This window comes from Tamandua tetradactyla, chromosome 7 (genome assembly GCF_023851605.1).
Source record: "Tamandua tetradactyla isolate mTamTet1 chromosome 7, mTamTet1.pri, whole genome shotgun sequence".
Classification (NCBI taxonomy): domain Eukaryota; kingdom Metazoa; phylum Chordata; class Mammalia; order Pilosa; family Myrmecophagidae; genus Tamandua; species Tamandua tetradactyla.
This window is the reverse complement of record NC_135333.1, coordinates 56,242,377-56,257,146: the sequence shown is the minus strand read 5'-3', so window position 1 is coordinate 56,257,146 and position 14,770 is coordinate 56,242,377. Positions and strand designations below refer to the sequence as shown.

Here is a 14,770-nt window from a genome sequence, read left to right as displayed (position 1 = left end):
CCTTCCTGCTCTAGTTTTCCTATTTGCAAAGAACGTGTTGCAACATTTGTAAATGCATTAACAAGCAAAAGAATCCAATGACAACAATATAAAATCTGTAAAGACTCAGGATAAATTCTTTCAAAGCCCATCTGAACATCTCAATTATAAGGATGTCCTCATTGGTAAGCAAGAGGGGCCAGGGTAGACTGCCATCTACCAAAAATTCACAGAGGGCTTTAAAGCCCATAAAGCCTCATCTCCTGGCTCAAAGGCAGACAGACATGGGTGATATTCAAAATACCTAAGAGTTATATTGCTCAAGCAATAACCACTGAGAATGACCAGGCACCTTCTCCATTATCAGCCCTGGAAAGGAGGAGGGACGATAGGCTTATTGGAATGTCTTTCATCCAACAGTGTCTATGACACTGATCTTCAAAATTTCGCCCCCTCTCAAAAGAATTTTTTAAAACTGATGTTCCTACACACACATTTCCAATTTGGCATTCTAAAATGTTTCAATCGTTTCAATAGCTATAATGGATGTATGTTCATTGTCAATATGACATTTTAAATAAAACTGCTATATCATTCCCATAAATACATGCAATAGAATGATCTCATATCCTCTACTGTACATTTTAAAATATATACAAATAAGTGCTACTTTATCAGTCAGCTTGGATAGCATTCCTTTTTCTCCCTGAAGTCTTACATTCATTTCACATGCCCAGACTCTTATTCTTTTACTCCCAAAAACCTTGTATTGCTCTTCCTATCCTATGTCTCCGCAACAGCACCACAAAAACATAGTATATAATTTAAAACTTTTTAATTTTATCTGACAATAAGTTCTAAGGTTCTAAAAATTTTCTTTTGGCTTAGATTATTGAAATTCTTTGAAGGTTTTAAAAACAACATAAATACATTATAAATTCTGATGATGAAACACAAAAAGTAAAATTTTGTATCTTAACCCATATGGGTTGAGAGCGTAGTGATGATACCTTGAATAAAAAAGGCTTCACTTACAATACCAATATTTTGAGTTCAGGGCCACAAAGGTGTTTATATCTCAGGATAATGCACCACATGGTAAGAGTCTTCTCTAAAGTCTATATATTTGAATGTGGTTAAAGGGAAAATTTTAGGTAGGATGTATGTGACTAGAATAACAATTTTTTAAAAACCAACTGCTATGGTCAGATTCATGTGTCAACTTGGCCAGGTTTCAGGGCCTGGTTGCCTGGTTGGGCAAACACTGGCCTGTCTCTTGCTATGAGGACATTTCATGGACTTAAATCATGACTGTGACGGCTACTGCATTTGCAGTCAGCTAAGGGGAGTGTCTTCTGCAGTGATTGATGCTTAGTCTAATCACTGGAAGACTTTTAAGGAGGATTCAGAAGAGACAATCACTCTTCCTGCTTCAGCCAGCCAGCCTCCCCTGAGAGTTCACTGAGGACCTTCATCGGAGCTGCCAGCTTGTGGCCTGCCCTACAGACCTTGGACTCTGCTACCCCACGGTTATGTGAGACACTTTTATAAATTTTATATTTACAGATATCTCCTGCTGATTCTCTTTCTCTAGAGAACCCTATATAATACACCAACATAGGACTATACAACACAAACAGTGAACCCTACTGTAAACTATGGACTACAGTTAATCATATAACTATGAAAATGTTCTATCAAGAATTATGATAAATATACCATACTAATGTAAACAGTTAATAATAGGGTGGTATATGGAATACTGTCTTTTATATATAGCTTGTCTGTAGGTCTACAACTTCTCCAATTAAAAAAAAAGACAAAAAACAGAACAATTGGGCCCAGGAAAGGGAGAAAAGGACACCAACAGAATATTCTCAGATCAATTTTAGGACAGACACAGAACTTTAGGATCTGGAAACTGATGCCCTACGTCTACCCATGTCCAAGCAGCCCTTGGAAAAAATCCATATATCCAAAAGCTAGGAGAAACCCGGTTTGGAAATGCTGAAAAGACCCACATGTAACACAGGGAATGGGCAAAAGCACAGCTGTAGGCCTACAAAATACAAGTTTAAAGAAGTTATAAGTCAAGTGAACAGCCTGTTAAAGTAGGTTCTATCCTCCTACAATGACAAATATATATCCTCAGGATGACAAAATCAAAAAGTATATAAAAAGCTATGGCTTAGATATTACCAAAAGTTGGCAAAACTCCAAAGCCAACTAAATTTCATTATAATGACATGCATCTGGCTGCTCTGTAGAAGAACCAGCATCATTTGGATGAGTGAGAAAATAAAGATGTGCATCCTTCATAAATTATTATATATTTACTCTATAAAATTGATTTTGCTCACCTTCATTTCAACAAAATCCCTAACTAGTTAAAAATCAAGATTTTCACATAATCTGTGTTAAATTGACGGAAATCATCTCAAGGATTAAAAAATGTATATACATAATTATGTCAGCCTAAACAATGTGAATTTTTTATCAAAAAATATAAATTAAAGAAAATGCAAAACTTGAAAATTCTAAATAGTGTTTTCAAAAAGCGACTTCCTTCTAAATATTCAAAATTATCTACTGCAATTTTAAAATAACATATAAATTATAATTAGTGGATATCAAAAACCTTAATCAAAAAATATTTAAATAGAATTAAATACTTCATTTCCTTTTGAGACTTTAGTCTCATTAAGTGTGTCCATAAAAATAAAACTCACAATTCTGACATTCAACATCCATCCAACTAACAATGTGAAAATCAGTGTCATACTTCAGGCACATCCCATCTACGCCTGCATATTTATATACACGTGTGAGAGCAGTATGAATTGTTCAACATTTAAATGTTCCTTGGTCAATATATACAACTGTTGGGAATTCTGCACTAACTCCTAAGTACCTCTGGAACCACAAGTTGGAGCATGAAAAGAAACAAAAGCAAAAACAAACAAAAAAAAGATACAAGATGCTCAGTACTAATAAAAAGTGGTATTTCTTATGCAAAAAATCTACTCTATTAGTGTTCTCAGTGGGGGAGGATTTGACCGTCAATCTATCGTCTTCTTGGACAACGGCAATGCCACAACCTGTAAATGTCCACAGTATTCAAACCCAGCTGCCTTTGTTCTGAGGGCACAAGAGCTCTGGAGAATCATTTTCCTGGTGCCTGAGCGGTGTTGTCCCAAGAGAAGGATGTTTAGGGTTATGAGCAACTCTGTGCCAGCAAGGAGCAAGAGCTCCCAAGGGAAAAGGAAAGTCATAATAATAACTACCGTGAATAATGCATTGGTTTATGCTTGTGATTCGCTGGGTTCTCTGAAATGCAGCCCTCAGGTTTTGCGCAGTGCCAACTACCATCAAAGACCAGCAGTATATGGTATTTTCACTTATGAGTGTGTTATTTCTCAGAGTTGAAGGCGGGCTGTATAATTGTCAAGAGACATGCCTTCAGAGAAGCTACAGATGATTCACAGTGAAAAGACATCAGCTTTTTCAACATATGTCCTTTCAACACATGTCACAGAACCCTGGATCCACAGGCACGTTCACATTAGCAGAATCACTTGCAAGGAATCCCAATGGGCACATACGCTCAGCTACAAAGGAGCTATGGGAAACAGCACGTGTGTGTAGGTACATTCTGCCAATGCCTCAAACAAATCCTGATGGTCCTATTGGGAATTAGGCAGTGACCCTATCAAGAAAGCTAAATTTCTCTGCCTCCTCTTCCTATCCATTTCACGTTGGCATTTATACTTCTGTAGAATTCAAAGGTAACCCAGCCATTATATTTACTCCACAACTGCTCAGCTTTCTATGAGAGCTTTCTGCTAAGAGCTTCTATATTCTGAGATAGCAAATATCATCTGTTAAGGCAAAAAATCCTATAGCAAACAGAAGGGCACACAAAACAAAACTTTCCTTCTCTAGAGAAAGTTTAAAGACAATGGCTAAGGACATCAGGCCTGTTGGCACTGCCCTGACTCAGAATCCATACCAAACCCACCTCTGAATCACAACACCTAAGCCCCAGGGACTTGGGAATTGAGGATTATACTTGCCAAATTTTGACATGGCAACCTGTTCACAAACCAACCATTCACTCAGAGCTGGGAACAAATGAGAGAAACTCTGCCAAGGACCTGCAAAACCTGAGGGACTCAAGCCAGAGACATGGCTCCAGTGGCCCCACAGTGGGGCTTAATACTGAGTGGGGTCAAATCAGAGGCTTATTCAGGAGGGACCCAAACAGGCAGGGGAGAGGCAATGGAGGGGGTCAGAGGCACCATGGGGACAGACGGAGATGAGAATCCTGGCTCAGGTGGAGAAAACCAAAGAGGTCAATGGGCAGAGTTAGGGCTAGGAATGGCCAACTGTATCCAGGGAGATGTGCCTGTTCAAAAGGGACCTGGGACTTCCCTGGACACTCTGATGCTCACAGCATTAACCGGGTGGGTCCACCAAGAGCAGGGGCCACGTGAAACAGACCAGGGCCAGAACCCAGGGGTGGTGAAGAGGGGTGTCATGGACTGACAATCATGTGCCCCATGAAGACAGGTCCAAGCCCTCATCCCCCATCCTGTGCATGTGAACCATTTGTAAAGAGGACCTTTGAAGATGGCATCAGTTAAGTGAAGCCAAACTCAATCAGGGTGGGCCTTAATCTATTAAGGCTGAAGTCCTTATCCGCAGAGGAAATTTGGACCCAGTAGGAGAAAGGGAGAAACACACCCATGTGAGGAAGGCAGAGACAGAGTTGCAGACTTCCAATACACCACCAGCAGAACGTCACAGACCTCGGGGAAGGCATGGTCCTGCTGACACAGCGCCCCAAACCGGGCGTCAGTAAATCCCTGTTACGTAAGCCAACCGGGTCTGTGGCATTCATTACAGTGGCCCTGGCAAACTAAGACGGGGGAAGTGGAACAGATCAGCCTGGGACTCTGACAGTGAAAGCAATGAAAGATTTAACAATGAAGAAGAGATTTAGACAAAATGCCAAAGAAACACAGCTATTCACTCTCAAATTCCACACACAATTAAACACATGCTTGATTTAAATTACATATGTTGCTGGATTAAGAAGCAGGAGAAAACAAGTTCACTTATGACTTACACTAAAAAGGAAAAGCTTATAGTCACTGCTTTGTGCTTATAGTTTTCGCGTAGTGCTGAAAATCCCAAATAGCATCTGATACAATTTACATAACTTTAAATAATCTTATGAGTAACATTTGGCAAGGAAGTTCTCTTCCATTTATCTGCCTCCAAAAATGACAAAGTGGAAAACATTCTGGGCAAGTAGCTTTCTACCCTATTCTTAAAAATCACCAGAAGCCAATTCTACAACTTTTCTTAATAATGTTTCTAGTATGTCAAGACTGAACTACCTAATCTAAAGTCTTATTGATACAATTTAATAAATGAACAGATATCTCCTGACCCCAATTATTTTCAAAGCATTGATTTCAAAAGTGGAGAGAGTCCCTCTTTATATGAAATTTACTTCAAGCTGTACAACCTGGGCACTAACTATTTAGTCTTCTGAGCCACATTGTTTTCAAATGTAAAATAAGAACAATACCAGCTACTTTACAAGGGTGTTCTGAAGGTAGGATTAAATTTAATTAAGTGGACACAGTAGGCACACAATAAAAGTATTTTGTGGGAAAGAAACTTTTTAATTGGAGAGCTGTGACACAGACATGATGAAATTCATGACTCATTTATGGAAAAAGATAAAGTAAGTGTCAAAAGGCCAAGAAATGGTCAGACAGATGGATGGATGGGTGGGGGAGAAGGGAGGGATGGTGGATTGATGGATGAACAGGTAGATAGATGGTTACAGAAAATGATATAGCAAATGTGGCAAAATGTTAAAAGGTGGTGGATCTGAGGTATCTCGGTGGGGGGTAGACTGAAACTTTCTGTATGGATTTTGTATTGTTTTTGCAACTGTCCTATAAGTTTGAAGTTATTTCAAATTAAAAAGTTAAGAAAAAAACTAATACAAATACCAAACAGGGACATATAGGAAACAAGACTACTCAATTTTTACTCATAAACAAAGTTATTGACCATTATATAAACAAAGGTATATATATATATATGTACTTCATTTGTTTTATTTTTCATGCCACAGGCTAAAAAAATTTTCTCAGGCTCTTGTTCATACAGCCTATTTGCTTCAAAGCTCTTTCATAAAATGTCTTTCATTGTTCCTCTTTGAGTTCTTATAATCGAGCATTTTTTAGCTGAAAAAACTTTAGCAATCATCTGATCCAACTTGGTTGTGTTACAGGAGGAGAGCTCTTGAAGCTCAGGGAAGTTAGACAAAACTCCATGAATTTCCCATACTCAGCTACTGCACAGGACATCTGTAACTCTCATTTTCAATTCCTGCCATGCCTGACATTCGGGATTCAGGTCCCAAGCAGGTAAGAAAACTGAGCAAGGAAAGAAGATCAAGAGAGAAAAGCAATGATCATCTCAAATGCCCCAGCCAGTGGCTGTCACGTGGCATGCAGGTCCAACATGTCTGCATCTTCTAATTTTTCAAGAGGCCAATAATCCAAACTTTCAAATGAGATAATCTTGTAAATGGTAGATACCGAATTTTCAAAATGCTCTTTAGATCAAAACACACACACACACGTGCACACAGACATACCCTTACAAGCTATGTCCACTCTGATCTACACCAAGGTGAATCTCTCAACAAAGCCATTTCACCTGATCAGATATGATTCAACACCAGATGTATTGTTCTTAAAAGTCCATTAAGTGCCTACAGAAAAAGTTTACTTTGTTTCCTACCTGAACAGTCCTTCTTTCACATCCGGTTAGCAAGAATGGCTTTTTGACTCTAGAATATTGTCTTAGTCAGGGTTCTCCAGGGAATTAGAACTGGTAGGAAGTATCTGTACATATGGGATTTTTATAAAAAATTGTCTCACATGACTGTGGAGATGCACAAGTCCAAATTCTACAGAGCAGATTGCAAGCTGGGAACACTAATGAATGTTTTCGATGAATTCCCCAGGAGAAGCTGACTGGGTAAAGGAGAGATGGAAATTCTCTCTTCTGACTGCTGAAATCATCATTTCTCCTTTTAAGGTCTTCAACTTAAATGATGAGGTGAGACATCTCTCATTGTTGAAGGCAATCTCCTCAGTTGATTATAGAGGCAATCAGCCATAGATGCAATCAACTTACTGATGACATAAGTCCACAAACTATCCTCCCAGTAACAATCAGGCCAATGTTTCCTTGACCAAACAACTGTGCACCATTAACTGGCCAAGTTGACACATGAACTTAACCATCACAGATACTAACTCACGTTTAAAATATACTACCATTACTCCGAGTTCATTTAAGGGCATACTTGTAAAACACAGTCTTACCACTTCTTATAACAATGCAGCTTTTTCTTTTTACATCCCATTTTATTATATTATGGTGTGTCTTGTTTGCTTCCCTCAGTTGAGTGGCCAATTAGGATTTTAATTTTGCCCTTCAAGTATTTAGCATATATACTTAATTTTCTTATTAATAAAGAAATGGAATTCCAGTTACAATTTAAGTCCACCAGTGAAAACAATCTTGATTAAGTTTTATTAATATTACTAATATGTTATTTAAGTAATAAAGTAGACATTTAAAACATTGACAGTCTCAGAAAGCACCAATCAAATTCCACTTCTCCGAGTCTGCAGTTAAACCATGGTTATGGACTACTGAGTGCTGCTGTTCGATCCCTTTGCAGTCACACGCACCACCTGCCAATATCTCTTACTCTATAATCAATGACAATAAAAACAGCAAATCCCAAAAATGGTCCTAGAACCAGACTCAGAACTTGGCAGATTCTACCAATGTAACATAAGGCCATCTTCACACTTTATCTGCTTATTTCATGAATAAACATTCTTTTATTCAAATAAGTTATCTATTAACTAACTCTAGCAGTTTTGATTCAACTTTGAATGGTAAATAGAGTCATTCTAGCAAGACTGCAGAGTTTGCAATTCAAATTGCAGAAATTTTAATAATGGGGAAAATAAAAATAAGTGGCTTGATTCCAATGGCACTGTAATTCCAATACTTTTATTGCAACAGTAGAAAGCGTGCATAAATACTTCTCAATTTATAAACCAAGAGATATCATTTGGGTATACATCATCACACACATTTACCTGCAATCTTAAAGGAGCATCCCTTGGTCCCAGGAGGCACCTGCTAGAACTCCAAGCTCACCCAGCTCAGACATTAAGAAGTAATGTTACTACTTCTCAATAAATAACAATGAAACAGTCACTGGATTAAATGATTTCCGTACATTACCACCATAAACAATAATTATTTGGCAGCTGCCCTTTGCAAGCTCTGCATGTGCTTATGAATAAATCAAGCTTTATTGATTTACTAAGCCAAAACGTTTTCCATTTTGCTCCTCTAATAAGAGCCATAATCCTCCATTCCACTTAGTGATGCTTTAATGCAGTATGTTTCCTAATACTTTTAATATGAAAGATTAGTACCGATTAGCTCATAAGCAGGAACACTGCTCTTCAAACAGCCAACTGGCCACTAATACCAGGTCTCTCTAAACATACCCAGATTAATGGAGACCTCCGACTGCTGATTGGAACCACATCTTAAGGCCATAGAGTTTAACTGCGGCCATGCTCTTTCCTTCCTCCTAATATTTAATGTAATAGTGATAGCTCACATCAATTCCAAGATTAAATTAATTTACAATACCAAGGCAGGAAAACAGGGGACTGAAAGTTACTCTTATCTGCTTTGCAGAACTGCTGTCAAAAATAATAAAATATCTCTCTTTCGGTGACTTCAGAAAATATAAGACCACATAGGCTAATCCTAAAATGTCCTTAGAGATACTGTGTGTAGCAGCCTTAGTTCAAAAGAGTGAGCCAACTTCCTTTTTCCATTAAATATAAAGGGCAAAAGCACCACACACTCCCATCCCCTTGCTCAGTCCACCCACATCTGGGGGCTGTTAGCCACACGCTGACTAACTGAGCTCCGCCTCCACCCATCACTCCATCTCGGACTGAAAGCTCTTAGTTCTCTGGGTTCCAACTCAGAGCAAGAGTCTACAATTCTTTACTGAGGGGAATTCTATCCTTGCAGGGGGTGATGGACCCAGGTGCTCACAACAATTTCCCAACCTAGTTTATCCCCCTAATCCATTAAAACTTTATCATCCCCAAGAGGACTTAGAAACTGGACTTCCGTGCCCCACGTAGAGTCCTGAGCTAGACTTCTATGCATCTGAACTCCAAAACAAACCCCATTCCTCATCTCTCCTTGCCTCTGAGGAATTACGGATAAAACAGGAAAAAAAAGCCCCCCTTCCCTCCCTCTTCCTCCCCAAGGATCACAAACCAAGAAATTTCAGGACTGGAAAGTTCTTTAGAGACTATGTATACTACAACCCTCTTGTTTCAAAGATGAGGAAAATGGGCACTGACTCAGCCACACATGGGTTAATGGCAGAGGTAAATATGAACTCAGCTCTCCTGGCCCCAAACTCACTGCTCCTGCCCCTTGATACCACCCCGATTCCTAGAGTTACTAAGAAAATCCCTCTGCTGCCATGGGGCATCCCAAACAAAAGCATGCTGTATCGTGGATGGTATAATGTGTTAATATCCTGTGATGCCTTTCAAGTCTAACCACATACAGTTGCAGAATTTACAATGACATTAGCTCTCGAAGACAGAAAACCACACCAACAAGAATCCTTGTTCAAAAAATAGATTCGACTATTTCCTCTGGACCAACTGCCACCTCTGGCTACAAAGCAATAATTATCCTGTACTACAGCAATCAATAAAACCTCTTGCCCCGTGAACCTACTATTTCCTGACTTTGTTCTCTGTACTAAAGATTTCCAAGTCTTATTGATTTCCCACTAAATTTTTTTTGAGTTCTTTAAAAAGAGCAATAAAGAAATCCTCCTATTAGCATAAGTTGTTATTGTTTGAACAGTCTTCAAATCTCTCAGTCCCATTAAATGGTGAATTATTAGTTTCCCTCTTTACAGGGTCTTCCCATTTTTTCCATTTTGAATTTGACACATTAAGTGCATCTGTGTTTTGCCTGACAGCACAAATCAGTAGCGCACAAATTTGGTGGCGTTTCTGAAACTGACTGCTGCCTCAGTTTTCACATCAGTGAGAAAGAAGAGCTGATTAACAGACTATGCCCTGTCTCAAGGCGCAGCATGGGTTTTTACCAGATGAACCCCTTAGCTCATAGAGGACTAAAATTCAGTACCCTGGAACCTCTCTTTGAAACTATCAGCTAAAGAATGTGTTATGGAGTGAAGCCGTCTTATATCTGCTTTCCAAGAGCACTGAGCTATGAAAATGTCAAACTTTACGAGTGAGTCATGAGTGAGACGAAGGAAGCCTCAGCAGCAAGGACAGCGGGAAGGCAGGAGCACAGCCAGGGGCTAGGGCCTCACTCTCTGTCCCCTCTGTGCTCCCCTCTCCATCTGCTGCCACCACCCCCTCAGGGAGTGCATGTCCCCTGGGAGGAACACACATCTGTCTGGGTCCTTCTGAGCGTGTGAGAGCATCTGTCTGTCTGTGGCCTTTTCAGAGCAATACATGTCCCACTATACGTGTGTCATCCTCTCTGCTTGGGTCTCTACCTTCGGGGTTTTTTGGAGATGAAGCCGGGATATCTCTAATTCTCTAATTTGAATTAATATTTTTCTAGTATTCTATCAGTTACACTTTATCCATCAAGACTGGTTTATTTTATGTTAGGAACAAACAGGAAAGTTAAATAATCAAATGCTACACCCTATTTTCTTAGCTCAGTGGCTGTTTTCATTGAAAGTCAAATATAAAAATGTCACCTGTGACTAATTTCAGCTAGGTCAGGGGGAATATGAGACAGGCATTATCGAAAGTGTGACAGTATATTGGTTAGCCCAAAACTTATCTCCTTACACTATTATTTGCTTATGCAGAACTAGAATAGATTTAAAAATAAAGTCTGATCTACTGACAACCATCCCATGGCATTCACCACGGGAAAAGTATCCCTTGGTGCAGCTATTAAAAATAAAAACTCACACATCTTGATAAAAAGTCACCAAAAAAAAAAAAAAAAACTGGCTTAAAGTGTAAGGGAGAAAAGACACAGCTTGCCATGATAACAACAGTGATTCTTTTCCTTAAGGGGATCTACTAGTTGTTGTATAAGCAGCATTTTAACCTTCATCACTAGATCATTCAATTATTCAATGACTGTTTACTGAGAACTCCTCAAGCACAAGCAATCAATATCTGCCAGGACTGGGGCACTATCTAAAGGGGGCTAAGATGAGCTCTAATCCAAGAATCACACAATGAAAAGTTTGGTTGCACTCCAATGTCATGAATTGATGAATAGATAAAGAAAATGTGGTATATCCATGCAATGGAATATCATTCAGCCGTAAAAAGGAATGAAGTCCTCATACATGCTAAAACATGAACCTCAAAAATATTATGCTGGGTGAAAGAAACCAGAGACAATAGGACAAATACTGCATGAGTCGACCTAAATGAAATACTTAGAATAAGCAAATACATAGAAACAAAGTAGATTAGTGATTGCCAAGGGCTGGGGGGAAGACAGTTGAGGAGTGACTGGTAATAAGTAGAGGGTTTTCACTTTGGGGTGATGAAAATGTTCTGGAATTAGAGAGTAATGACAGTTGCATAACTTTATGAATACAGTAAAAACCACTAAAGTGTACTTAATGGATTTTAAAGGACGGCATGTGAATTGAATCTCAATAATATTTAAAAGATCAGTAAGGCACATGATAATAAGCAACAATAATAAATAATATACAACAATAATAATAAAAAGATCAATACAGCACACGAGGCTATATGAGCATAGGATGGGGTTTGAGGACCTTTTCTGGAGGAAGCGAAAGATAATCTGACAGCTGGAGGAGGAGGGTAACTTGAGGATGAGAGAGGATAGAGCAGGTGCAAAGACTCAAGGCAAGAAGGAAAGAAAGAAGGCGCTTTTACTTTCTCCAGAGACAAAAAAGGGTCAAGAGGTTCACTAAGGCCAAGGCGATGGGATTCAATTCTTGCAAATGTCACATAAACGCAACCCTTAAAACTCCTTGCCATTTCCTGTGACCCTTCCTTTGTAGTCTGTCAATCAGGCATAACAAAGGGAAGTTAAAACCACAGAACATTCCCACCAATCAGAAAAATATCAATACCTCTGAACTTTAAAGCAGAAGACAGAAAGATTCAAACACTGTAAGACAAAAACAATTGCTAATAAGGGAGGACAAAATTAACCTCAGGGTTTAATTCTAAAATGTTCCTGTGTCATCTCAAAATAAAAATAGACAGCCAGGTATTAAGACATTACACATGCTTCAGGGTTAGCGTGAATAGTTTTCAGGTATGATTTTTGCTATTGACAAGTAATGAAATACAGCGAAGAGGGTGCTGAGATTCAAGTACTCGCTAACTCAGATTTTCTCACTTACAGGAATGAACGAGTTTCTTTCATGCATTTGTAATACTGTAATATGCAGCCCATTCTTTCAAAGCAGTGTTTCTCAATCTCAGCACTGTTGACAGTTTTGCCTGATAATTGTTTGCTGGGGGCAGAGGGAGAAGGCAGGGACTGCCTGTGCCTTACAGGATATTTAGCAGCATCTCTGGCCTCCTTCCGCTAGACGCCAACAGCACCCAACCCTTTCCTACAAAAAAACTTCCAAACCTTGCCCAATGTCCCCTGAAGGGTAAAACTACCCTACTGGAGAGCCACAGACTGAAAGCAAATAAATCAATCCTATCTTTAAAGGTTAAACAATTCCCAAACTGTCATTTCCCCACATCTGTTTGGTTTTCTCCTTGATTCACACCCTGATCATCTCTCCAAGAGGAGACAAGTTAATACTTATTAAAAGAAGTCTGTTTAAGATGCTCTTTCATACTGTTCAAAAATGTCAAATCTCTACTTCACACTTAAAGCAACGCAATCTCTCACAAAGAGAACACAAGCGCTCAGTCGTTAGCAGCCCTTCAGCCTTCCTTTCCTGCCCTCCAAAGCCAGCTGAAGATGATGCTCCAAAGCGTGCATCTCCTAAAGGCCATGGGTGGCTGAGCTAACAGACAGGGCTGGGACATCTGAACACACACCCGCTCCCAACTCCCCCAGCTCTAGTGAAACTCAGAAAGCAAAAAGGCCTTTCTACTGCGCCAATCCTGGATGCACCGCAAGGCTCTCGCTCCCCTTCAGTGAGCACAGGCATGGAGAGGGACCGCTGCTTGCGACTCGGCAGCCTTCCCGAGGCAGGCCTGGTTTGCCCTGACACCGGGGACTTACCGTCCGGAGGCATCAAGACCTTGTTGTTCTGTGTGCACCACCCCACGGGGTGGAGGTCAGCAATCACCACGTCACACCAGAAGTCGGCCCTGCGGTCCTCCCCGTACCCACAGTAGCGCAGGAGCAGCAGCTGCCCACAGGTGGTGATGACGCTGGCCACCCAGTACGTGTCGGGGTTGCTCTTGTTGGCCACTTCCAACTTCATTCCGGGCTGGAAGTTGCTCTGAAGGCTGATTTCCACCTGACGGAACCAAGACACACAGGGAAACTTATTATGACGCCCAAAGACCACAACTATAAACGTACAACAAGTAATGTAAAATTAAAGAGCATCTCACTAAAAGAATAGCGCGCAAAAACCATTTCTGTTGCCCTAAAGATCACTGCCTAACAGATGGATCATGCAAGCCACAGAAATAATTTTTTACATTTCTAGTAGCCACGTTAAAATGCAAAACCAAACTAGACGAAACTGATTGTGATCATACGCTTTGACTTAAACCAGTATACCCAAAACATTTTCATCTCAACATGGAACTGATAGAGAAAAATACTAATGAGGTATTTTACATTCTTCTTTCCAAAGGAAGTCTTTGAAATCTAGTGTGCATTCCACACTTCAAACATCACAATTCGGACAACACACATCCCAACAGCTTCACGTGTTCCACAGCACATGAAAAAGAATAGATTTTCTTTTTTTTTTTTTTTTTTTTGTTAATTAAGGGCTACAGCCGATTAATGATTCACCAAACCTCCTCCAAAAAAGAAAACAAAAAACTACTTTCCAGCTGATGAATCATAACCTTCTGAAGCTCACCTATCAGAAGTATATCAACATTAGTTGCTTAAAGGAGTTATGGATATCTAAGTTACATATGCATGGATCCAATGCTATCTCTCACTTAAACTTTGGTGTACAGACCAAGGAATACTCTGCACCATGAAGGACAGAAGCCAGCCTGCTCCTGTTGGAAACTATTTTGTGAGCAAAAGGGAGGTTGGGAGAATTGACTGGATGAGAGGGAACAGCTGTGACTCCACACAAAGAGATACTGCTGACTTCTTCGTACAGAAAAGAAGGAAAAAGTTGACAGTCAATATCTCTTTCTTAAACTGCCGTTGAAGAAACTAACACATTATCCCAGCATCTTAAGAAATAAATGCTAAAAAAGGCTTTTGCAGAATCATATACACTCTGCCAGAAGAGTTTTGTTATTTAGCTCTTGGTTTTAATATTTAGCGCTGGTTTTCCGAAATGGCCATAACCACATTCATGACAAACTAGTAATTCTAGCATTATGGATATCAATATAAAAAGATAAATCTCCACTTACGAGGTCACACAATTTTTTAGAAAATGATCTTAAATTATTCTTCAAAAGAA

General features: G+C 39.6%; 1 protein-coding gene across 8 annotated transcripts in view; it reads right to left on the bottom strand.

Annotated features, from left to right (window-relative positions):
• SFMBT2 (Scm like with four mbt domains 2) overlaps window positions 1-14,770 on the bottom strand; it is a 260,454-nt gene that overhangs the window by 211,749 nt on the left and 33,935 nt on the right. For 7 of the 8 annotated variants that reach the window (XM_077169466.1, XM_077169470.1, XM_077169468.1 and 4 more), the window contains one exon: window positions 13,384-13,624. The exons of the other annotated variant lie outside the window; for it this stretch is intronic. In XM_077169466.1, coding sequence (XP_077025581.1) covers window positions 13,384-13,624 — 241 coding nt within the window. The remainder of the gene's footprint in view (window positions 1-13,383; window positions 13,625-14,770) is intronic. 8 annotated transcript variants of the gene reach the window in all.